This window comes from Puma concolor, chromosome F2 (assembly GCF_028749965.1).
Source record: "Puma concolor isolate L17-30 chromosome F2, mPumCon1.1.hap2, whole genome shotgun sequence".
Classification (NCBI taxonomy): domain Eukaryota; kingdom Metazoa; phylum Chordata; class Mammalia; order Carnivora; family Felidae; genus Puma; species Puma concolor.
In genome coordinates this window covers 55,212,343-55,239,054 of record NC_141684.1, presented here as the reverse complement: position 1 = coordinate 55,239,054, position 26,712 = coordinate 55,212,343, and the positions used below count along the sequence as shown (strand labels likewise).

Genomic DNA, 26,712 nt, shown 5'->3' with positions numbered 1-26,712 from the left:
GAACTAGTTGAAGAGATAGCTAGATAAACCAGTATTAAAGGTAATAAACAAAGAAAAACAGAAGTGGGTAAGTAAGCATGGGATGAGGGTGGCACTTACAAACAACAGCATTTCAGGTCCTTTAAATCTGAGATCCCTCTAACTAGTAGCTTCAATAAAATCTTAGGATAAGTATTTCATGATGAACTGCCCTTGATTAAATCACCCCCACAGGGAACGTTCCTTTTTGAGAAAAACTTGCCTCGCTCTTACTGAATAGCACTTACTTCTGGAGGTACACATACACATACCTACGTTGGCACTACGTTGGCAAGGATAAGAATTAAATCAATGGGTATAATTTCAACCTACATTGTTGAGTATACACACATATTGTTAAATCTAATAACAGGTCACCAAGATAACTGTATAAATTTAATTCCAATTTGAATCAACAAATACATACTTAGTCCCTAACTTATGTGTAAGGCATTATGCAAAGAATCAAAAGGGTGAATAAAAAAATGATTCCTAATCTCCAGGGAACCACAATCTAAAGAACAGGATAGAACAAGTACTCCAATGACTTCAGTATAACTTAAGAGTTGTGTGTGTACCATAAAGGGAATATCAAATAAAGTTTCAGGACATTCAAAAGGAGTTTTGCCCGGTTGATGAGATGATAAACACCTCGTGGAAAGATGATTTTACAATGGAATTTGCAGGTACAGAAGCTAATTCCAGGGGAAAGAACAAAGACCAAAGGAAAAAAAACAAAACAAAACAATGATTTGTTTAAGCAACAGCAAACTACTTACACGGAGAAATATTTTTTAGCAGAAACTGTTTTACAAATGAAATCTTACATATAAACCCAAAGTATATGACATAAATGTAGCATTTTCTGAGGATAAAGTATATTTTATGGCTCAAATTGATAGCACTTACTTATTATGAAGTCAAAAAACGTGATCATGGGGGTGCCATGGTTAAGCAGCCAACTTCGGTTAAGTCTGAGGGTTCGAGACCTGCATCAGGTTTTATGCTGACAACTCAGAGCCTGGAGCCTGCTTCTGATTCTGTGTCTCCCTCTCTCTCTGCCCCCCCCCCTCAAAAATGAATATTTTTAAAAAGCTTTAAAAAATGTGAACATGAAGTAATTGTGATAAAAATCACAATTTGATATCAGTGGTGAAGAGTAACAACCCCAGTTCCCAATTTCTGTATTTTGTTTTAAGGGCTCAATATCAAGAAATATCCGATATGGAAAAAGAGGTGAGGAAACAGGCATTTTCATGCATTCCAAGTGGGAGTGTGGTGCAAACAGGTTTTATCTACCAAAGCTCAAATTACCTGTACACTTCTGCCCCAGCATATATCCCATAAGTATGCAAAAAATATGTAAATGCTCACTGTAGCAGGTCTGTATTTAAAAAAAAAAAAGCAGAAAAACAATCTAGAATCTCATTAATAAAGGCCTCATTAAATAAATGACAGTACATCCATACCATGCAAAACCAAGCAAATTTTTTTCAATGAGGTGTATATACATTACACATATGTAATGATAAGAAAAAATATCCAGTTATACTTCCATGAAAAAGCAATTTTCAGCAGCAGCAACTAAAATATACTGGGTGCTTACTAAGCATCAGACACTTGTGCTAAGTGTTTAAATAATAAATTCATTTAATCTCATAATAATTTCATGACAAAGAATTTTTACAAAAAGGGAAAAGATATACATATATTAAGTAATTACCCAAGAAAACACAGCTAGTAAATGATAGAAGAACCAGGATTCAAACCGAGACTATCTGAATCCAGAACTTATGCTTTTTCTTTTTTTTTTTTTTTTTAACATTTATTTGTTTATATTGAGAGAGAGAGAATGCAAGTGGGGAAAGGGCAGAGAGAGGGAGACAGAGAATCCCAAACAGGCTCCACACTGTCAACACAGAGCCCAAAAAGGGGCTCCATCTCCTGAACTGTGAGTCTCATGAATGGTGAGATCATGACCTGAGCCAAAATCAAGAGTCGGACGCTTAACCGACTGAGCGAGCCACCCAGGAGCCCCCAGAACTTACACACTTAAAACAGTAATAATGTAATTCACAACAGTACCAAACAATTTGTGGGGTTTTTTAAGTATATATATCAATAATTAGCTTGCACTTATAAATGTACATATAAAATCTCTGGAGGTATGAAGTACGCATTTTAAAAATACACTCCAGGGGTGCCCGGGTGACTCAGCTGGTTAAGCGTCTGACTTTGGCTCAGGTCATGATCTCCCAGTTTGTGAGTTCAAGCCCCACATTGGGCTCTGTGCTGACAGCTCACAGCCTGGAGCCTGCTTCAGATTCTGTCTCCCTCTCTCTCTGCCCCTTCCCCACTCATGCTCCATGTCTCTCTCTCTCTCTCACTCAAAAATAAATAAACATTAAAAAAAATTTTTTTTAAACACACTCTGAAGGCAGTCCTTATTTGCTGCAAATAGTTTCCTTTGTGTGACAACTCAAAAACAACAACAACAACAACAACAACAACACAGAACAAACACACATACATACTCCCAGCCTGGAAAGTGAGGGGAAAAAAGGAAAAGAGGGCTTTTACATTTCACATTTATAATCTTCAATGCTATTTGAATTTTCCTTTTAAAGTAAGCAAATACTATTTTTATACTTTTTCAAAAATTTCGATCATAGAACAAAGATGAACTTTATTCATCTTGTAAACTCAGGATATTTTTCCATTAAATAGATTCAGAAACTTCAAAAAGTAAAGCAAAAGCTTTTTCATAAAGTTGAATCTCTTTCAATACCTAACAACCACTCACATTGCTCATTATAAATATAAGTCAGAAAAGCACTAAAAACTTCCAATAAACACTAAAACTAATGTATTTTTACTTTTATTACTCTTAAAATTGTTTTTGCTCAATTACTATTCTGGACAAGCACACTTAATAGATGTGCTCAAACCTGCACTATTCTTAGCCAGACAACTGTTTGTAAGCAGTTAACACAGATTTCAATTCAGACAGCCCAGGCATAATAAATTTCAAATATGCACTATGTGCACTATTCTTTCATTCACCCATTTAGCAAACATTTATTGAGTGCCCATTAAAGGCCAAGGTGCTAGGGATGTAACAGAACAAGTCATACAAGGTGTCTTCTCTCCCCTCTGAAATTTATATTCTAGTGGGTAAAAAAGCCAGGAAAAGCTTTGTTCTGAAGTATGCACGTTGCTCTGGACCCACAAGTTAACATATTAATGACTACAAATAACCTTAAATTGAGATTAAACAGAAGGACAGGTTTTTTTTTTAAGTTTAAGTATTATTAATTATTTAGGTAAGCAGTAGGATTTCATTCAAAGAACATGCAATCCTGAAAGCTAAGGCCACAGAAGAGCTAAAATGTACTGAGTGAGCTAAAGGCGACTCTGCAACAGTCACTGGGCTAAGAGCACTTCAAATGTTTTATTTCATGCAAACTCTCCCATAACCCCAGTGAGAGTTATGCCCATTTTGAGATAAGAAAGCAAACTTAAGATAGGCTAAGTAGGGGCGCCTGGGTGGCGCAGTCGGTTAAGCGTACGACTTCAGCCAGGTCACGATCTCGCGGTCCGTGAGTTCGAGCCCCGCGTCGGGCTCTGGGCTGATGGCTCAGAGCCTGGAGCCTGTTTCCGATTCTGTGTCTCCCTCTCTCTCTGCCCCTCCCCCGTTCATGCTCTGTCTCTCTCTGTCCCAAAAATAAATAAACGTTGAAAAAAAATTTAAAAAAAAAAAAAAAAAAAAAAAAGATAGGCTAAGTAACTTGTCCAAAGTTAACTAGTAAGATGGCTGAACCAGTCTCTGAATACTGACCTTCTGAAACTGAATGGAAACTCTAATATCTGTATTGGACTGGGTCCTGTACGGCAGGCAGCAAGCTGATGATGGAATGATGTGTATTTAATCTTGCAGACAGTGCAAAGGAAGCTTTACAAGATTCTCAACCAAAGCAAAAAGAGTATCTCATTAAATCTGCCCAACTTTAGGAAGGTAACTGTCCACTGTATATAATGACCTAGACCAGGGAGCAACTGGAGTCAGCAGCATCAATTAAAAATGAGTAAAGGCGGAGCGAGGGGGGAGTCTGGGTGCTCAGTCGGTTAAGCGTCGGACTCTTGTTTTCAGCTCAGTACATGATCTCAGCCCCAAGTTGTGAGATCCCGCCCCAAGTTGGGCTCCTCACAGACAGCACGAAGCCTGCTAAGGATTCTCCCTCTGCCCCTCTCCTGCTTAAACACTCTCTCTCTCAAAACAAATAAACTTTTTTTTTTTTTTAAGAACGAGTAAAGGGATCGTTGTAACTGTAACTGTAACATGTAACTGTAAATGCTCCAAAACTACCAACTCTTTGAATGGAGACTATGGCCCAGCCTCCTGATTACCCCCCTCCCCAGGGAATTTTCCTTCCTTCCATTAAACCAGGATGTTGAAAAATCCTGAATAATAAGTGAACCAGCATGTCACAACCAAACACATTTAACCTCCACCTAGTAGAATAATATTTTCTAAACTGTGTTAGGTAGAGAACAATTGCCCAGAGAGACTCCACGCAGCCTGAGCTGGACTGAACAATTCTGATATGCTGGGAATGCCAAGAAACCCTCCAGCCTCCTCTTGGATGCTTAACTGACTGAAAAGTTAAAGGGAAAGGAAGGTAATGGAATCCTGATCACTCACAAATACCTTGATTGGTTCCTTCATTAAACAAACATTACTGCTTACCATATGAAATCCGCAAGCACGGTCACCATTTGGGGCTTCAAATACAATACATACAACGCTACAATTTCACTCTTGCCACAATTAAGTCAGCAGTTGAGGAGCGTTTTCTGGTAGTTTCTGAAGGTGTTTGGAATGTAGTGATAAAGCATGGAGGAAGGGGTATATATGAGAAATGTTGGAAGATGAGAAACAGGGAAATCCCTTATCTACATAAATATCTGGGGAATGGAAATGATTACATTTATGTTTCCTACTTTACCACACGTAATCCTCAAAGCCATCCACCAAGGATGGATCTAAATCCATCCAACAGTCAACTTCAGGTCAGTCACTGGCATTCTTCTCGGATTTCATGACTTCTCCAGGTACGGGAGACAAATAATGCCCCCTCAAATATGTCCACATCCTAATCCCTGGTATTTGTGACGATGTTACAGACTTTGGGTGGGCCCAAAGTCATCACAAGAGTCTTTAAAAATGGAAGAGGGAGGCAGAAGAGAAGTCAGTGATAGGATGTGAGAAGAACTCAATGGGCTGTTGCTGGCTTTGAAAATGGTGTGGGGGGGACAGTAAGTGAAGGAATGCAAGCATCCTCTGCAGGCTGGAAAGGCAAAAAACCAGATCCCACCCACAGAAAGGAACCAACCCTGTCAACATCTCGATTTTAGCCAAGTGAGACATCAGTCAGACTTCTCACTAAAAATAATAAATCTGTTGTCTTAAACCACTAAATCTGTGGTAATTTGTTAGGGCAGCAAATAGAAACCTAATGCACCAGGCTTCTCCTAAACCCTGGATTTTAGGAAATTTTTGTCAATGACTATTAACAATTATTTACTAAATTCCAGGTAGTTTTCTATAATCCAGGACACAACCTGTCTGTGAACTGTTTGGTGCTGGTCTCCAAAGAAAGTACAAAAATTGAGAGTGTTTATTTTTACATAATTTACCATGGCCACACATCCAATTTCATGTCAGCTGAATTTAGTAATAAAAAATTGTGTCTCATTGGGGTGCCTAGGTGGCTCAGTCGGTTAAGACTTCGGCTCAGGACTTCAGCTCAGGTCGTTATCTCGAAATTCGCGAGTTCGAGCCCAGCGGCCGGCTCTGTGCTGACAGCTCGAAGCCTGGAACCTGTTTCAGATTCTGGGTTTCCCTCTCTCTCTCTGCCCCTCCCCCGCTCGCGCGCGCGCGCGCGCTCTCTCTCTCTCTCTCTCAAAAATAAAAATAAACATTTTAAAAAATGTGTCTCGTATTTATGTCTATCACTTCCATTTCATTTATCTAGTAATTTCATCGTATTTTACAAACTATTGCCTGAAACACATGGAAAAAATTTTTAACGTCATTTACAGAAAAGGAAAGCGAAGCATTGATAAATCACTTGCTCAAGTTCGTAGAGACAGTAATTCTCTTCCACCTATCCACTGAATTAACAAATACTTCTAAAGAGCCTCGTACACCAGACACCAAGCTCCACGCTGGAACTTCTGTGTATAAAGGACTCCAATAGCAGAGAGGCCTGCCTCTCCCGGTGTAGAGCCCAATTCGTCTTTGAGTCCCAGGAGTCTCCCCAGATCGCCGAACTGGTAGCGCGTCCTGCTGTTTTCCCTTCCAGCACTCACCCAGGAAGACGCGCGCAAAAGAGTGGGGACAAAGCAGGTAAAGGCCGCAGGAAGTACAACCAACGGAGAAACACACCAAGAGCTCTCTTGGTTCCAAGTAGCCCGCTGCAGGGCCAAGACACACCCCTGACCCCAGCTCCACCTCCCAGACCAGGCTCCGCCCCGACTCCCGCCCCACCCACCACGCGGGAGCTCGCCTCAAACCCCAGCCCGGTCGACGGTGTGTCTGGCGCAGTTCCCGCAACTCACTCTCTTCTGCGGGAGCTCCCCCTTTCGCCACAGCTCTGAATGCCGCTCCAAAGCGTTCGCGAAGCCGCCTGGGCGCCTTTTAGGCTCTGGGGAGTCGGAACTCTCACCCCCGGAGCTACTCTCAGTTCCTGCGCCTCGACAGGGCCGAGAGAAGAGAAACACTCGCAGGAAATGGCTCTCGGCAGCGACTGCACGGGTCCGGCACAGCGCCGCCATGACGGCTCCGAAACCTCTGACCTTGTACCTCTCCGCAAGCGCGCAGGTCACGGGGCGGAGCAGCGAATGGTCCACCCACTTACAGAGCACTGATGATCCCTGGGCATGCTGTAGTCAGTTGATGCAGGGGAGGAGTGTGGCCACCGGGGGCGGTGGGGCAGATGGTTAAACTACAATCGGTGGATTAAATCGTTGGTGCCCGAGGGGCCGCCTGCTGACCGCGATCTGCTAAATTTTGCGCGGAAAGCGTTTTTGACTCGTAGGAATTTCGTTCCCCAGGGCATCGCTTGAACCTTGTCCTGCTGTACATTCTTATAATGCGACACTTGCTAGCCCCGCCGCCTGGGTTTTTTCTCCAAATGGCCGGAAGACCGGTTTTTCGGGTCTCTGCTCAAATAGGTTCTCCTTGATTACCATATTTAGAATTGGAAATCCAAACACACTGTCAGACTCTCCTGGTTTCCTTTATACCAGGTAGCATTTTCAGTATGGTCTATGGTTTAATTATAATTTGTTTTGCGTCCGCTGTCCCAAATTTGTAAACTCTTTGCTGTTGGGTCCCTGACACTGGGCACGTAATAAGGCTCAACGAACGTTTATGAAATCCTGGAGCCAAGGTTGTTTTTTTCACTTCTGAGATCAGTCCACTGACGTTACAAAATTTAATCTAAGACGTTTTTATCATTTGTAGATAACTACAATTCCATCTAAGGAATTAAAGTTCAGAATGTGCCTAAACCTGCACCACCAGAGACCACACCATCACTCACGATTTTCTCCCCTTTTCCCCACCAACGTTAATTCCCAGAATTTGTCCCTTTTCAAAACCCAGCCTAACACCATATTTATACGTTTATTTCCTTTTACCATCAATGAAGTCTTACCTGAAATGTGTTTGCATTATTATCGGTGGCTATTTCTACTTATACTTCCCTTGAAGAAAAAGTGGTAAATTGTAAAGTGCATTGGCCAGTGACCTTATGAACCCCTTAGTTCTAGGTCTGACTGTAATCCTGATCTCCGGCAAACCAATTTAATGTTGATTTGACTTCCTCACTTGTAAATCCAATCCATTAACCCCTCTGCTAAGTTTTAAGTGCTTTGTAAATTTAACTAAATCAATAGCTACAGAACACATGGGATTACGAAGGTCCCAGCCCTAAATTTCAATAGATGTATGATATTCATATCCTACGTCAGTCAGATGACAAATTCCTTGAGGATTATGAGAACGGGCATTTTAGGACAAATCCTGAGGTTTTTAATGTATAAATGTTTGTATCAACTGACTTCAAGTTATGCTTAATTCTTTACCTTTGGTAGAGCATCAGTAGTTTAAGGACTGGACAAATCTAAAAGGAGATATCTACACACTTTGTCCTAGCCTATACCAACTGTAACACCAGCTCTAATGGGAGTATTTTAACATCTTGATGGCACCTTAGGGATTCTGATCCTGTTCTCGTTGCACTATGCGTTCTTTCTTGCTTTATTAAAAATACAGGCCTCTCTTTCCCTGTAGCTTGCAAATTGTTACTACGTAGCTTGCAAATTGTTAGCACATTGTAAAAATATTAGTAATGGTGGATGGCAAGGAAAGTAAACAGAAAATGGCTCCTTACCTAGTGGTTGTAATTTCATTTATAAAATGGTTACACTGCCACATCCTTGAGGAAAGAATTAAGGGAAATGAGTGAACATGCCCAACACTTACTGAAAGCTTAATAAATACTGGCTATTAATGTCTGGGTGGAGGTGACCAGGAAGTGATTAGAAGTTCATGCCTCTTAAGCATACATAAAAACCTGGAAAGTAAGATAGGACTAGTGATACACTGGGGAGATAACAGTATTACTCTAAAGATGGTCATTTCAGCCATAGAGATAAATAAAATCATTGAAAGAGTCCACGTAGATCAATAGGGATAGGGAATAACATTAAGGAAACTGGAAGAAGAGATTATCAGAAAATAGTCAAACTGAAAAATAAGAATAGAGAACTGATCCTAGAAACCAAGGGGAAGACCAAAGCATCATGAGAGTATTAAAGCAAAAGATCATACCCACTTATAAATATTCTTTTGAGCCTGTTCTTTTGAGCCTATTCTTTTGAACTGACAATTACAAAACTGTCAGGCTTTCCTGTATGCTAGGAAAACCACCAAATTAAAAGAAACACACTACCAACCAACCTCATTATGTAATAAAATTTACCTAGGAGAGTTGGCAAGAATTTTAGTCACCAAATAGCATTTATTTCAGTATGAAGTCCTGGCAGGTGATAGGTACCTGCGGGCCCTGCCCTCTGGAAGCTTGCAAACTAAGAGTGAGTTCTTTTGGCTCATTCTGATTTGGTTCACTTTGATTTCAGAATCAGAATATGAAAATTACTTGCATAAGGTTTGCAAATTTATTTAAAAGTGATGCTTTAAATATGTAGACTTAAGTTTATTTATTTGGGCGGGGGGAGGGGCAGAAAGAGTGGGAGAAAGAGAATCCCAAACAGGCTCAGTGCTGTCAGCACAGAGCCTGACGTGAGGCTCCATCTCATGAAATATGAGATCATGACCTGATCTGAAGTCAAGAATTGGAAGCTTAACCGACTGAGCCACCCAGGTGCCCCCAAAGGGATAATGCTTTATATTAACTCTAACCCAACATGGTCTCTATAATTAATCCAATTACAATGGGACAGTCCCGAATTAATGGCCAAATGTTTCTTCACAAAACAATCTGATTTTTCATCTGGGTCTTAAGAGCTATAAAGAAACACATGTGATCCTGACATAGGACTTTATGCAGCAACTCCTCTGCCTAGATACAGCAAATAGTCACAGTCAACATGTAGCTTATTCAATTTTGTTTGACACACTTGATTCCATACAGCTACTTAGGGTTTTTTTTTCCGTATCTAGGATATGAAGTGTCTAGACAGAAGTTGTATAATGGACTCACCTCTTTCCTTGATAGGTAATACATACAAAAGGACCCATACCCAAATTACAGAATTTTTATTGTTTTCAAATACTATACAAAAAAAAAAAAAAATACAGTGTGCATTTAATGAACAGATCCAGAGACAGTGATTCCAAATTAAAGATGTATTTTCTCTATTTCAATAGTTTGAGATACTAAAATGATAATCCAGTGAATTCTCCTCTTTTATTGATTCCTTTGGCCTCATAAACATAAGAATTCTTGCTTTATTTTCCACAAACTCCATAAATTGAAGACATTCTTTTGTAAAAACGGGTTAATTTCTGGGATTATTTTCTTCTATTACACTTCTTGAATTCTTCAGTATGTGAGATTTCACTCTCAAGTTGCTGTTTCCTTACAGTGTCAAACACAAAATTCAATAGAGTGACCAGGACCTCTCTGGTATTCTTAGTAATCGCTATGATAATCCAAATTTGTTAAATATCTGTGAATTTGTAATATTGAATCTTCTACAAAGACTATTTTGAATAATATTTCTAAGTCCAGTGTTTGTTTTTCTAAATATCCTCTCGCTTTTTACTCCTTCTTCTAAAATGCAGAGTACTTTGCAATCTGTTATATCATTTTAAAAAGTAAGTACAGGTAGATGTCTTGAAAAGTGATTCCCCAGTTTTTTTTCACAACAATCACCAATACCCACATACACCCATCCCATTTTCCAACCCTTGTGCTATCATTTCTCACTAAAAAAGTAAAAAGATTTGAGTATATTTCACTCAGCTAAAGAAATTTCCATCTTACTCCATTTTGTCTTGTTGAAAGATAGTAATGGGGCAGGACACCCAAGAAACAATGTGATGAAAAGATGATGTTGTGATTTTTTTTTTTTAAATGAAAGACTAGTTGGAAAAAAATAACTTAACAGTTATGCTGAGTAACCAGAGTATTTCTATAAAAAGACAAATTTCTACAGATCCACTCCTCCAGGACAATGCTTCAACAACTAGGACATTTGTCTTAAAGCCTCTTTAAGGAAAGAATTTATATGTTAGTCTAACACCATTAAGCAGTGATTTAAAGCAGATAGTAAAAATAATGTTTTTGTTTTTTTTGCATAGACACCAGTTGATTATTTAATACAAGCTGTTTCCAGACCATTGGTCTCACAATAAATATTGAGACCTATACTACTGATATACAGAATTTATTAGGCTTTTCACATTTAATAGAGCATATTTTCAGTTGCATCTAAAGTGCTATAACAAAAGCTCTAGCAATCAAGAATGGTAGCATGTTACTTACGACAATCGACACTTGTGGCTTTTCAAATTTGGTTTTCATAAGATAATTTATCCTGAAGTAAATCTAGTCATGCTTTTAAAAAAATGCCTTAGGTCACTCCAAGCTTGGCGATTAACATTTGGCATAAACAATAAAACAATCACAACTTGATAAATAACAAATACAACATTATAGGCCATAACCATACACAGAATAATGAAAAGGTAATAGTGATGAATAAGTAGCTATTAGAATAGAGTACCTTGGCCTCCATGCAGATACTTTGAGAGGCTTTGGTTCATTCAGCCCTGCCATTTTTGCAAAATAGGGGGCAATGTCTACAGTATCATTGTATAATTTCTAAGACACTGAAAACAAGTAAGTAAAAAACAATGTGTTGATTTTCATTAATGCATTAAATCCTCAGGAGTTACCACCAACCCCTTATTATAAAATCTTTTCAAGTTTTTTAGTCCTACAACTTTGTGTGCTTATTTTTAAACGGTGCTGAATGAATTAAATGAAGACAGCAATGTTTCCCCTGACGTGATTGATTACAGCTAAAAATCTTCCAGGCTTTCGAATGGAACATTTGTTGAGAGTGCTCATATTTCAACTTACTAAGAATTACAGTATGCTTGCTTCAGAATGTTATTTTGCAATTTACTCTGAAACTAAAAATTTAATCTTGTGAAAAATAAGTTGATATAAATGGCATAATAACAAATACACTAAAATGGTTACTGTCACAAAGGGTGACACAGATAAGATGGTTCCACTCTGGAGTCACCTAGGAGTTTGAATTGCTGTACATGTTGTCACTTACAAACCATAACAAATTGGATGTAGAGCTGATTTATTTAGTCTGCTGTCTTCAGACACACACGATAGAAGATACCTCATACCAGAATGTTTACTCAAAAATATTTTTTGTAGCTGGTAACTCTTCCCTTGGAGGTAAAGAAAATTATGCCAAAACGTTTAATAACCAGAATTCAGAGAACTTTAAATTTTAGTTAGCAATCAAATATACAGAGGTTCAAAGAGAAAACAAAGAAAAGCATTTTGAAGACAAAGATCAAACTGACATCCCAGAGCCAGAGCAGTTTTATAAAGTAGGAAAGCAGTTATGAGAAACCTGACGATTCTTGGATCATTCTAATGAGGATCCCCAGGTATTACATGTGTTTTTACAACAGTGTTTCCTATATCGGGGGCCTTAAATGCACATGAAAGGGTGTTTCCCAGGAACAGAGGTGAAGATACTTTTTTTATGGTGTTCAACCCACAAACTATTTGGTCAGATGAACATGTAAAGCTAAGTAAAAGCACATCCGGTGGGAACTGAGAGCAATGAGTGTTGACATGATGTGCTTGGATGCTGCTTGCAGCGGCTGGCAGTGGGCGGCATCACACAGGTAAGCACCTCACAGGCCCCCCTGCGTCTGCTCCGGAAGAGGCTCCGAGGTGGCACTGGCATTTGCAGTTGAATTCAAGACTTCTCCGAAATCCCCACCAGCAGGCTTGGTTCCCCCTACCTTAGACTTTTAAAAAAAAAGTGCAAAAAGGACAAAACATCATGAAACGAAATGCTCAGCTGACGCTGCAAAAAAAAAAAAAAAAAAAAAAAAAAGTAACTCGGATTTTACTTTGAGGAACACATAAATCAGGCACCTAGCAGCCCAGTGACTGTTCTCTGCATGTATGGAATTTAGTACTGTTGCAACATTCGGTGCCGCGTAATAGAAAACCGTGCAGTCTTCTCTGCTGAAATACTCCCACCCCTCCTCTTTTTTCCCACCTGCTCAATGCTCTTCACAGGGAAATTTGTCTGAAAACCTTTTTCAGATCTCTTATTCTAAAATACCTACTGAAGTCTCTTTATATTTGGATAGCACTTTGTATTCTCCAATTGTTCATTGAGCTACACTCATTCAAGAAATACTAAATACAACAAAGGAAAGAAATATATATATATACATATATATTCCCCCCCCCCCTTATGGTGTAAACTTTCTAACCCAGTGCTACTTAAGGTGTGCTTTAATCGTAACACACAGACTGACTCCGCGACACCTGGGAGCTTGTTAGGAAGAGTCTCAGACCAACCTCCCCGCCTCCAGCTACAAAGATCTCCAGGTGCTTCTTGACAAGTTAAAGTTAAAGTTTGTGGAGCACTACTCCAATTGATCTGGCCTGATATTGTCAATAAACATTTGTCTGCATGAAGAGGTCTACCATACATTTGGATAATACTTTATGTTTTTCCAAACCTTTATGATGTCACTTCATCCTTAATAACACTGATGTATCTATGCTCTCTCTGTTACATCCTTGATGACCAGCAAGACAGCTGACTAACATTAAGAAACCAGTCAAAAGGGGTGCCTGGGTGGCTCAGTCGGTTAAGCATCCAACTTCGGCTCAGGTCATGATCTCAAGTCCTGAGTCTGTCTCTGTGCTGACAGCTTAGAGCCTGGAGCCTGCTTCCGATTCTGTGTCTCCCTCTCTCTCTGCCCCTACCCCGCTAGTACTCTCTCTCTCTCTCTCAAAAATAAATTAAAAAAAAAAAAACTAAAAAATTAAAAAAAAAAAAACAGTCAACCAACAATGAAACTCATAGGTTTAACTTGACCTGCTCTTAGCTCAATCTTAACCGACTAGCCACAGACACATTATCGGCTGGAATCTTGTTGAAATTTTCTCTCCTTCTTTTTGGTCTCCCATCCATAATCTCTGAATTGTCTGAAAAACCTGCACAACTTATGTCCACTGTATATTTGTTAAATTTATTAAAACACATTTCTTAATTATAGGAAAATACTAAGACCCTTACACATGTCTAACATTGAACACCTCCCTCCACAACTGGTTCCTTCTCTATTCTTAAGACTTTACATAACTGTAGCACTCACCTAGCTGTCTTGGCCAGACACCTGGGAGTCATCCTTGATCCTGCTCCATCTTGTTCCACATCCAGTCACTAACTTTTTGGCTGTCATTTCTAAGTTCTAAATATCTCTCAACTCTGTCCCATCAGCACTACCTTAATTCACTCCACCGCCATCTTTGGCCTGGATTACAACTCCTTCCTCCTAACCAGTCTCCCTGGCTCCAGATCTCCTTAGATCTGCAGGGCACCAGTGACCTTTCTAAAATGCACAGAATACACCACCCACATTGTTTAAAATCCTTCAGAAGCTTCTCATTGCCCTAAGTCCAAATTCTTTAGTGCAGCCTACCGATCGCTCAAGCTTTATCTCCTGCCCACTACCCTACAGCACAGCAAAATGCCTGGTATTCCTCAAAAAGGTGTCAAAGCTTTTAAAACATTCTCCTCAACCTAAAGGCCTCCATTTATATTATCTCGTCCTGTAAGAAACCCTCTCTTACCTTCCTTCCTAAGCTAGGTCAGACGTTTCTGCATCCCCAAGTCTCCCCGTCATGGAGCCTTACCTTACTTTTTGCTTTTTTTTTTTTTTTTTAATGTTTATTTATTTTTGAGAGAGAGAGAAAGAGCAAAAGCAGGGGAAGGGCAGAGAGAAAGAGGGAGACACAGAATCCAAAGCAGGCTCCAGGCTCTGAGCCTCACGCGGGGCTCAAGCTCACAAACCGTGAGATCATGACCTGAGCTGAAGTTGGACGCTTAACTGACTAAGCCAACCAGGTGCCCCCACTCACTTTATTTTCAATGGCCATTTAATTGCCTACACATTTGCAGAAAGGGTCTGTATCTCTCTTGCTCACTGGGGTATCTCCAGGGCCTACCATTCATCATCTGGCACATGGCAAATGCTCAATTATCACAGATAAATGAACCAATCCAAAATCTAAACATAAGTACATGTAGACCCAATATTTAATTGAACATAAAGGTAATTTAGCAAAATTACATCCCAAGTGTACAACTATATTTTACAGCTTTTGGGGGGATAGCTGTTTCCTATTCTATACTTCTAAAAATTACATGTTTTTATCTGAATGGTGCCTAGTCATGTTTCAAAACCAAGTTTCACCACAATTTATAGAATCTAAATACACCCAGAGGCAGAATATATAGTAAATGACCTGGAAGTTTCTAGTCCTCTTCAGTGTCTAAAGAATACAGCTATCTGTTTTTTCCAACCCGTCATTTCAAAAACTAATGCTTAAGGCAGATTTCAAGGAGAGACTCAGGATAATCCTAAATAGTGACAGCTGACTTCCTGTAATGTACAGTTTAATTGCAAACACATGACTAGGCATTAAAAAGAATAAAGCAAGTCTCCTACTGACCTAGAAGAATGACTAGGATATACTTGTTGCTCATCAAATATGTATTAAGTAGCATCAATGTGCCAAGGACTAATCCAGGCCCTTGAGAAGCATGAGTGAGTAAGAAGAACAGGTCCCTGTGTTTGTGGGATCATACAGCACATATGCTAGTCGGGGGGGCTGGATGAACAAGTTATAGGACTGTGCATGCAGTTGTGATTCACATCTGCAAAATGTTTATACATTTATGTGGAAACAGAAAAGGTGTGTATTAGTGTTTGTATGGGCAAGAAAAAAAGATCCAAACCACACTACAGTGTTTGGGTTCCTTTCCATAAGTAGCCCCTGCTTCTGTAATTTAAAAAAGATGCATTTAAAAATAAGTAACTCAGGGGCGCCTGGGTGGCTCAGTCGGTTAAGCGTCCGACTTCGGCTCAGGTTATGATCTCACAGTCCGTGAGTTCGAGCCCCGTGTCGGGCTCTGTGCTGATAGCTCAGAGCCTGGAGCCTGTTTCAGATTCTGTGTCTCCCTCTCTCTCTCTGACCACTCCCCATTCATGCTCTCTCTCTGTCTCAAAAATAAATAAACGTTAAAAAAAAAAAATTAAAAAAAAAATAAAAGTAAGTAACTCGGTTACGATTATGAAAGACTAAATCTGAATATTTGTTTTTAAGCAGATTTATATAAAACGCTTAAGATAATAATTTTAATCCTTAAAAAATACCCACAGTTAATTATCAGGATTTGTCTAGGAAGAAATGAAACACTGCTTTGCCCAAACTGAAGAGAAGGCTGGGAACTGGTCAGGAACCAGACAACCTTTCTGGTCGCTTGTGATCCTAAGAGTTAATAATTTTATAGTTTTCAACATAATTTTGAAAATATAATTTATAAATTAATAAAAATAATCACTGAAAATGCCCACCTTCACTGTAATCAAAGCAATCAAAAAATAAAACAGTGAATCATCAATAGTGATCACCATCATAATACAAATGTCTAATGACTGAGGATTGAACAATCAGTATCTGTCACAAGGTACATGTAAACATCCATTAAACATAATATTGAGGAAGAATATTTAATGATAAAGGAAAATGTTTATGTTGTATCTGGTTAATTCCTTCTTAAAGCATTAACATTATAGTCCAGCTACATATATATCACTGACTCCAGGTGACAGGACCAATTTTTTGTGTGTTATTCTTTGGGCTTTTCGATGTTGTTGTTAATTTTCTACAATAAAATTTATATTAAATTTCGTCAAATTATAAATGTATTGGAGCAGTACACACTTCTCAAGTACTACTTGTTTTTTAAATTACACATTTCCTTTCAGCGTTTAGCATCTACCATGCTACAACATACACTCAAAACATTGATTAAAAGAGTACATATCACCTATAATAAAGTAAAGAATAAAGTCATCAAGGCTCTAAATATTTTAGAAAGAAAGAGTAATGTGAATAATTTACCCACAGCAAAAAAATTTAAGGCACCAAGCAAGACATCATAAGATTCTATTCATCTCTACTTGCCTTTAAGTTTTCAACTTTTTCTTCAAATGATTTGAAAGTTGGGGAGTTTCTACGGAGAGAAAGAAAAACAGTAAAATTACAAACACTGAAAAAAACTCACTGATTTTGAAACATCATTAGTTGATTGTATTCCTCTTCACAGTTATTCTCAATCAGCAAAGAAACAGATTTAGCTGTGTATGTCTGTGCAGGCATAGAGGCAAATATGTATTATTAGGTAAGATGATCAAATTCTGGTCTAAGATTTCTACAACAATGCCTTCAGTTCCACAAACAGCCTGTCTCAGATATACATGATATAGATGTAGTCAAGTACATGTGTGAGGAGAAGGAACAAAGTCGGTAAAACACGAATTCTGTCACTTCTCTAACCATCTAAGTGTGCCACCCTTAGATCAGTTTAATTTTGGTTAAGGTGACTACACTATACTCTAAAACTCGTGTTTAAATTCACATATTGCCTGGCAAAGAGTCCTACATGAACCCCCATCACCAAGCAGGACAAGCAGACCACATGAGTTTCCACAACAGGGATCCTGGTTCCCAGGGAGCAGCAGTAGAGATGAGGAAAGAGAGACCAAAAGGAAGAAGAAGCACAGAAATGTGGTTTTGCCTACATCACAAAGCTGCCCCAACTGACAGAGCACTCTGAGCCCACGGAAAGCCTCTCCCATGTCTTCACACTCATCCATATTAATCAACGAGGATCACAGAACCTATGTCACTCACGTCTGGGTTTCCGAAGCTTTTAAACTATCCACCTGACCTCAAATATCCTTCCTATTACATAGATGAAAAAGGTGAAGAAGGGAACAAGGGGTTCTCTCCTTTCCACAGTGGGGATGGGCAACCAGGCCCAAGGGGTAGGGTAGTCCCCCAGATGCATCCATAGCTCTTGGGAAGTTGTGGGCAATGCAAGTTCTCGGTTCCCACCTCAAGCCTATAGAAATCAGAAACCAGAGGGGGCGGGGTTCAGCAAGCAGGGGGTCTAACAAGCTCTCCAGGTAGTTCTGACGTATACTAAAGGTTAAGCCAAGCATGTGTTGTTAAAAATCCCCTGCCTCTCTGGAGAGGTTAATGAGACAGTAACATGCACTGCTTGCACATTGTCTCCTGATGGAAGAGGATGGCAGAATTGAATCACAGTTGGCTCCAAACGTCAGAATAGGATGAGGGAAGTGGAAATAGGGAGGTTGGAAAGCCGAGTAGCTTTAGCAGACAGAGGTGGTGGGACAGCTGTTATCTATGAAGAGCTTTATTAGATGGGTAGTGTTCACTTTTACAGTTAAGCAGATTTAAAATATGAAGCAATTTAATAGGTTTACAAAATAAAGTAGAAATAATAACTCTTTTTTTTAATCACAAACCTTTGTTGGATCACTTGCACCCACCTTAACATTATAGAAGGAGCAACTGAAAACTGATACAGCGTTAAACGCGCAGCTTGTTTAGAGCAGAATCCTAGCTCCCCGCTTCAGAACAGTTCAAGTTACACATTGAAATAAAGAATAAGAAAGAGTAAGATCAGCTACATTTTGTAAAAATAAAATACTTTACCTCATAGCAGGCATGCTAATTGAATGTTGAATGGAGCGGATACTAAGAGGCAGCATTAAAAAGAGATAGACAGGAAGTTAGTATCGTGATTAGACATTATAAAACGCAGCTTTCTAGGGGCTCATTCTTTTGGCACCATGAAGATTTATCTACTTTTTGAGGTGGAGGGGATAAAAATTATTCCAATGCACTTGTATTCATGAGCAAATTATTTTTGATTCAATTTTTTGTTGTTCTTCTAAGTTATTTATTTATTTAAATAATCTCTACACCCAACGTGGGGCTCGAACTCAGGACCCCAAGATCAAGAGTCGCACGCTCCAACTGAGCCAGCCAGACGCCCGTTCATGAGCCAATTTAGCCCATGTAGTTGACAGAGCTAATAATTCAACCTTGCACTTTTATAGCACTTTGAAAATTCTACAGTGCTTTTCACCTGTATCTATGGGGCATCAAGCACCGAGGCTCAGAAGTTAAGTGATTTACCCAAGGTCACAGTAGGATGGAACCTGGGTCTTTGGGACTCCTGATTCAATGTTCACCACCTCCCCTCAAAAAACGAAGCGCACATACAGATACACACACGCACAAGTGAGGCTGGTGAAGGGCGCCAGCAGCTGCCTTTCTCCCACGTATTTGTGACCAGACCAAAACAGGAAGGCTTCAAAATAAATCACCTATTTGACAACTGAAAGTGATTTAGAGATCACTCCTTAGTAGTAGTATCAATTTTCTAATAAGAGACACTTGTACTTCAGCCCAATGAACTAAATGTTCTTAATGGTCATTTTTGGCCCTTTGTTTTACTAGCACCAACTTCTTTCTCAAAGGCAATGCAGTTTACCGACCGTTCAGGCTCAAGGTTATCTACGCTCAGCCATCTCCCATAGAGACCACCTCGCAAGATGAAAGCACTTTAATTCGTGGGCTCACAAAGTCACTGTAAATTGCTGATATGATTACTATGCTTACAATATTTTGATCACTGGCATAGCCGCTTTGGTAGGAAATCTTTCCTTCAGGTAAGCTGGACAGTCCAAGGTATTCTTAATTATATTTGAATATTGCATGTGTGATTTAAGTTTTCTCAAAAAATCAGTTGTTACACATGACAGTGTGTTTTAAGAGTAGCTCCCCAAATCTAGTTTTGCACTAATATGTAGTGACATGAAGTATGATCTAGATATAAATCAAAATACACTGGCAGTTCACATAGTCAAAATAATCAGTAAAGTATCTGGACATCTTCATACTTAATGTCATATGTAACACAGGAAAGAATCCAGGCAGCTCACCATTCTCTCTATACTATAACAGTGGTAGATACCTTGGGTACAAGACTACATTCTAGGAGAATTGGCTAAAGCTTTTCCTGCTTAATCTATTGCAGTGGGCTAGATCCATACTTGAAGGACAGAGATTCATAAAAATCATCCTTCTTAGTTTACAATACTATTAATTACTATTAATTACAATCATTTACACTAGTTTAGAGCCTTCTAAAGAGGCTGTCTAATCACATTTCCACAGCCCCCTTCCATCATCATCAGTAATGATAACTGCATCAGTAGAACTCCACCCACCACAACTAATCTCCTGGTAATCTGCAAACTGTTTGGAGTGAATGAAAAGAAAGAAAAAACAAAAAAAGAGGACAATTAAGATTCTTATCCTGGGATTTTTTACACTAAACCACTGGTTAATGGCTAGGTACATGAGCTGAAAAGTTATGTGGGCTTAGACGTTGAGGAAGGCCTTTCATGGGACCAGGAGGTACAGGCTGCAAGAATGCAGAAGCAGCCAGTTCCCCAAGAAAGGACTGAATATAGTGCACGGAGAGGTAGAAGAAAGGAAGCAGAGATGACCACGCAAGGAAGAGGGCAGGGTGAGAGAGGAACGGCAATCTCCTTGGCTTCTGGAAGCAACCTTGATTTTACCAGCTTTCCAACCAGCAGGGCTAGTCTGGGTGGGGAAAGGGCTCGCTACCTTTCTTCTCCTCAGATTCCAAAAGAACTTTCTTTTTTTTTTTTTTTTTTTAATTTTTTTTCAACGTTTTTTATTTATTTTTGGGACAGAGAGAGACAGAGCATGAACGGGGGAGGGGCAGAGAGAGAGGGAGACACAGAATCGGAAACAGGCTCCAGGCTCCGAGCCATCAGCCCAGAGCCCGACGCGGGGCTCGAACTCACGGACCGCGAGATCGTGACCTGGCTGAAGTCGGACGCTCAACCGACTGCGCCACCCAGGCGCCCCTCAAAAGAACTTTCTATGCGACACATTCTCCTTCTTAGGGAAGCTGGTTTCCCTAATTTTTTGTTCCTCATAACCAAGACTCTTCACTAGAACATTCCTTTTGGCAGAATTACCAAATTCTGGCAAAAGAAGGGGAGTGATGGCTCGGATGTATGATACACTGCTTGTTCGTGGGACTCCCTGAATGAATTCAACAGTATCAACAAAATGAGGAAATACGTAAAGTGCAAATTTCAGAAACCCATAGCTAATTGTAGCCACTGTCCCTAAACACCCACTTAAAACTCATTCCTTCCAATGGTCATTTTCTGGGTTCTGTGCCCCTTGAACCAGCATACAAGCTAGTTAAGAGGAAACAAGTCAAAGGCAAAGTGGAAGAAATGATCATAAAATGAATTCTAAATACATCACGTTGACTGTAAATTCAACATCCAGGGCACAAATTACCTCAGGATTATCCTACATAAGAAATAAACCAAGCTGATGAGAGTTGAAAAACTGAATAGTAAACATCGCCCCAAATTATCAGGGGATGGAGAATGAAAACAAGAAGTCAGTGCAGAGCTATGCCTGTGTGTAATCAAGGGGTCTCCCCTGGTTAGGTAAGGGATGGGAGTGGAACATTAATGTAAGGAGGTACCAGGAAGAAAGGGGAAACTCACAAATAAGGCAAATAAGAGAAAACAATAATGCTGGGAATACAGCAGTCTCTGTCTCAAAATAAGTAAACATTTTTTTAAAAAGTTATTCTTTTGGGGCACCTGGGTGGCTCAGTCAGTTAAGCGTCCGACTTTGACTCAGGTCATGATCTCACATTTTGTGAGTTTGAGCCTCATGTCAGGCTCTGTACCAACAGCTCAGAGCCTGGAGCCTGCTTCGGATTCTGCGTCTCCTTCTCTCTCTGCCCTTTCCCCTTGTGCTCTCTCTCTGTCTAAGATAAAAAAATATGTAAAAAAAAAAAAAAAAAAAAAAAAAAAAAGTCATTCTTTTAAAAAGCTGAATTGATTTTTTAAATTTTCCTGGTTTCTTACACAGTTCCTTGATCTTTTCATCCCCAATCACAATAAAAGGGGAGACATACAGGGAGGAAAGAGAAGAAAGGAAGTGGTAGGTACTACACAGAGAAAGAAAAGAAAGAGTTAATGGTTAGCATGTTTGAATGCTTACTAGGTGCCAGACACGCTTTTGAGAGCTATCTATGTATTATTTTTCCATTGTGCCCTCACAATAATTTCTTGACTGTAAGTGATAAGCCAAAGTAACTGCTGGCCAGTGCCTGGAGGGGCCTATTCTTAAACCTTGATCACTTTGGGGAGGCAGAACAATGCAGAGAAGAATACAGGCTCCAGAACCAGGGTGCTGTCTGGGTTCAAAGCTTGGGCTTCAGCCACTTAGCTGTGTGATCTTGGGGGGAGTCACTTAGCCTCTCTATGGTTCAGTTTCCTCCTCTGCAAAATCAAAAAAATAACAGCACTTACTTCAGAGGGACTATACAGAGCCTTGCCTGGGACATAATTATTCACATTATTACTACAGATGACTTTAACAGAAACACACATTAACATTTATTTCATATTACATTGCAGTCTTTAAAACGTTTGCATTGCACCCAGTTGTTATTTCAGTTGGTAACTCGGACCACACAGTCTGGACCAAGGTCTGGCACATGGTTAGCGTTCAATAAATACTTTTGAATGAAAGCATGAACGAACAAAAACTTGTAACTAAAATTAGGAAATATGGGCATGAAAGGTAGAAAAGTTCAATAAAGCTTTTCAAATTCTAATCGAAAAGTACTCTCTGAAAGAGAAGACATCATTTCTGTTCCCGTTAAGGGGTGAAAATTTTCAGCAAAACAGAATGGTCTGGAATAACCTTAATGAGTCCCAAACAAACAAAAAAAGATATCTAGAGATTTATATGAAGAAACACACACGTAAACAGGAGAAACTTCCTTTGGAAATAAAAGCAAAGTTAGTTAGCACTTCCTCTTAAATATATCAAAATTCTTGACTAATGAAGCTGCTGAATTACTATATTATACTATTAGTAACACTGAAATTGATGTTTAACACTGGCACCCAGGAAAATGAGAAGGGTTTCTCTCAAAAAAATTCCAAAGTTTCTCTCAAAAACTTAAAGGCATGAATCAATGCTCAACACATATGTATAGACAATGAGCAAATATGAGATGGGTGGATATGAACACAACACCTGAGGGGAAAGGCTGGCTGTCCCTGAAGAGCTTCCCACGATAGTTCTCATTACCATGTCCCACATCTGGCGTTCGAACCAGCTGTCACAGACACCTAATTCTCAGGGGACTAAAAACCGATCTCTCTCTTTTCTCCTCCACTTCCTCCTCCTTGCACACCCACCTGGGGTGTAAGGAACATATCTAAATCCCAAGTACCAATTTATTAATTGACAATGTGACCTAAAAACTGTTGCAGGGTCTAACAATTCATGTCAGCAAATCAACCACAATTCTGTCCGAGAGTGAAATCATTGCCACAAGCTTGCTGGGTACACAGGGACTCAAAACAAAGGGAGGTTGACAGGATTAAGCAACTATTTCAAGCACTTGGCAAAAGAGGCCTCTCACATCGTCTCCATGGGAGCAAAGGCCTTGCTGCTGGGACTGAAACCCTCAAAATCTACTTTCCAAGCTTCCTCTCCTTGGACAGTTTTTGGGCCAGTATTTGCCACCGTGACTCACTGATCTAAAAGATGCGGTTTTTCTTCATACAGGTTTTCTATTATGTATGTTTTTATGTGTTTCTATTTTATATGTTCTCATATATTTTTACATGTGAACACACGAAATCAGATCACAATCAGGGCTTCCTGGCCGAGAAATTTAAGTGACTTTAGCCAACTTTTAATCTGTGAGACTTATAAAATTTAGCTTTCAGAAAATAATCTTGTATCTCTCATTTCCAGGTTTTAATCAAAAGTCTTACTTAAACTTCCACGTATGGATACACAATATATATTAGAAACAGGACTAAAAATGGCAGAGTGTAATCTCAATTATAGTTTTTAAATGAAATAAAAAAAGTTGACTGTATAAGGAGCTAGAAAAGAGTGGCAATACCTAATCTGTTCCTGGTCAATTAATAAGACAGCACATCCTGAGCCATCTTGTGTGAATTTGCTTATTCTTAAAACTACAGAGAAAGAACAGGGATGTGTACTGATGAAACATTCCCCAACAGCACATACATAAATATTTTTACATTTTTATTTCTATCACATCTAACATTGTTATATAATCCAGGGTTAACAGGGCTCTTCCACCTTAACTTATTCCTAGTCCCAACCCCCTTCCCCTACTCCATCCGCTCAAAGATTGTAAGGTCTTTCAGTATGAGAGCCATATCTGATGTATGGTTATATTCCGTGGGCCTGTCCACAAAATGCAGTCTAACAGGAGCAGAATGGATCCTGTGACTGAATACGTATTCACACAACTCAAACGACTGTGGATAAAGTCGTCTTAACAGCTGCCTAAAGCACTGAGGCCATTTTTAATTGAATACCAAAAATACAAAACCACCTATCTCTTGATCTTCTTATCCCTATGGTTGGCTCTGACTTCCTGGGCCAAGTGTCACTAGGCCAGAAAGGCCTCAGCGATAAGTTTAAGTTTCCTTATTTAAGCAGACAAACAGCTAGACTACAGCAAGTGACTGAGAACATAATTCACACTAGAAGAACAGAGATGGAAGCAGCAGACCATGTTGTCTTTCCTGCTTACACTCTAAAGACCTTTCTCCAGCTTAGTTTTCTCTATTAATTGGATAAACAGTCTGTATGGGAGACAGAGAAGAGGTTTGCTCAGCATCACAAAGATTCCTTCTATAAGGCATGGTTTGGGCTGACATCTTTTTAATGTGTGTGTGGTTGATTGTTTGTTTGTTTGTTTTAGCCTAATAGGCTATTTTTCCTTTTGCAACCATGAAATTTCCTTACCTGCATATGCAAAGAGTATAGTGTAAAGAAATTTAAAAAATAGTAAAAACTATAAGCTAGTAAAACAAATACTGGAAAGTGCAGAGTAATGGGTATATTTTATGTCTACTTTACCACAATGAAAAAAAAAAAGTGATCAGAGTAACCTGTAGAAGACGGAAGACTGACATCATGAGGCAGTACATGTGCACTCTATTACAGAAGCATAATGGGACCCACGTGAAGGAGAATTCCAACATCCTTACAAAAGCACCAAAGAAATTAAAGCATCAAAAACAAACAAAGTCAGACATTAAAAGGGAGGAATTCTGTATGCCATGGTTGAGCTGCTTCTTTTGACCGCCACCAACAACAAAAAAGTAAGAAATGTCAAAATCATTTCCATATCCCTGAACCACAGTGTCCAATTATTCTTCTTTTAATTTATCCGTTACCCACGGTATACAAAAACCCTCCCTTAAAAATAGGTATGCACTAAGGAAAAAGATATTCCAAACGCAAGAAAAGTATGCAGTGGACAAACACAACCATCCAACGTGGCATAATAAAGTCTAATTAAGCACACTTGTCTTAGACACCGGCTACAGCTGCAGGGATGGTTCAAGCTGTCCTTACCTAAAGGAATGTGAAAAGGCTTGCATTCTGTAAGAAGCCACAGTAAGCATTAAAAAAGAAAGCAGGCTCTGGTAAATCTAAAACAATGGAATAACCTACTTTTTAAAAGTCGTGTAAAGCTTAAACTGGACTCTAAAGGTCTAGACAATCAAGCTGGCATAGAAAGACATGAGAGCACCTCAGAGATGTACATAAATTGTCAAAAGAAAGCAAGTAAGCTATGTTTATTACACAGACGCTTAGAATGATGATGGTCCAAATACAAGAAGTCATTTGGATTTTTGGGTACGTAATAAATATACATTGGTTGCGAAACTTATTCAACGAACAAAATTCTGGTTGTAAAAGCTACATTCCCCACAAATGAAAAACACAAAGTCATGCAATCTGAGGGTTTTGTTAGTAAAACAAAAACACTTTCATGCCAACAGAAGCACAGCAAATTTAAACCATGTTTGTCACTTTCAGTGCTATTTGAATCAACATGGCGGGGGCGGGGCGGGGGCGGGGCGGGGGGGGGGGGAGCAGGGTGGATGCACAAAAGCACTGTGAAGTGGTTTTATTAAAACTGCCAGGAAAATTCTGCAGACTCATCTGAAATATAAATGCAAAACAAAAAGCAAAGCTCAATATCAAGATGTGGGCCTAGGCATGAATGTAGAGAGAGCTTACACATTAGTACAAACCAGGACACGGATGAGCATGTGGTAATCGCACCATGGTATAACAGTGTACCACGCAGAACTGAAGCCGGTCTCGGTCCACGCGTGCAGGCAGCACTCCTGGACCTGTCGCCAGGAGGACCACAGGCTCGGCCCACAACCACAAACTTGCAACCACAAGAGACATACTTACCCTGCATGATCAGGAAGGACTAAAAGGACAAAAATGCACAACCAGAATTTTCCAACAACCTTAAAAGTACTCACAAGATGATTATTTTGAACACTATGCCTAAGAGCCAGAAGGCTACGCCTAAAATAACTGAGACAATATTTCAGGTCCTGGTTTGAAGGAGAGGCCTCCCTCACTTGAAGACAGGAGAATCCAGCATTATCCACAAAGTCAGGAAATACATGCAACCACAACGTATTTTAATTTGCCTCAGCTACTTAATGAGCAAGGAGAAATGAGGACATACTTTACATCTTCCAGCTTTTTGGTGATGACCGATCCAACAGATGAGAAAGCAGCTGATGCCTTCTGTCCAGCTTGAGATAAGGTTTCAGAGGTCTTTTTGTATCTATATTAAATTATAAAAGAACAGAGTAAAGAAAAGGTAAGCTAACCTTTTCTAATAGCAATAATTTAAAGAACGATCACCACCTCTTGGAGAGCTCTCAAAAACTTTTAAAAAAAAATTGTTTTCAGAACATCCCAAATCCTTCATAACCACCAGGACAACATCATCACATCGTTTTATCGTTAACCATCATGCAGGCTC

General features: G+C 39.5%; 2 protein-coding genes across 9 annotated transcripts in view; both read right to left on the bottom strand.

The window, feature by feature from the left end:
- Nucleotides 1-6,917, bottom strand: part of MRPS28 (mitochondrial ribosomal protein S28) — a 204,392-nt gene extending 197,475 nt beyond the window's left edge. Inside the window, exon 1 of one of the 2 annotated variants that reach the window (XM_086694967.1) lies at nucleotides 6,640-6,917. In XM_086694967.1, coding sequence (XP_086551093.1) covers nucleotides 6,640-6,855 — 216 coding nt within the window. In that variant the 5' untranslated portion in view covers nucleotides 6,856-6,917. The remainder of the gene's footprint in view (nucleotides 1-6,639) is intronic. The other variant, XM_025922861.2, reaches the window with a different exon arrangement.
- Nucleotides 6,918-10,982: 4,065 nt separating this feature from the next.
- The window catches only part of TPD52 (tumor protein D52), a 111,096-nt gene continuing 95,366 nt past the window's right edge, over nucleotides 10,983-26,712 (bottom strand). For 3 of the 7 annotated variants that reach the window (XM_086694964.1, XM_086694961.1, XM_025922592.2), the window contains exons 4-8: nucleotides 26,410-26,511; nucleotides 25,269-25,295; nucleotides 18,426-18,467; nucleotides 16,869-16,917; nucleotides 10,983-12,619 (exon numbers count right to left, since the gene is read on the bottom strand). In XM_086694964.1, the coding sequence (XP_086551090.1) occupies nucleotides 12,503-12,619; nucleotides 16,869-16,917; nucleotides 18,426-18,467; nucleotides 25,269-25,295; nucleotides 26,410-26,511 (337 nt within the window). In that variant the 3' untranslated portion in view covers nucleotides 10,983-12,502. The remainder of the gene's footprint in view (nucleotides 12,620-16,868; nucleotides 16,918-18,425; nucleotides 18,468-25,268; nucleotides 25,296-26,409; nucleotides 26,512-26,712) is intronic. The other 4 variants (XM_086694962.1, XM_086694965.1, XM_086694963.1 and 1 more) reach the window with 2 other exon arrangements.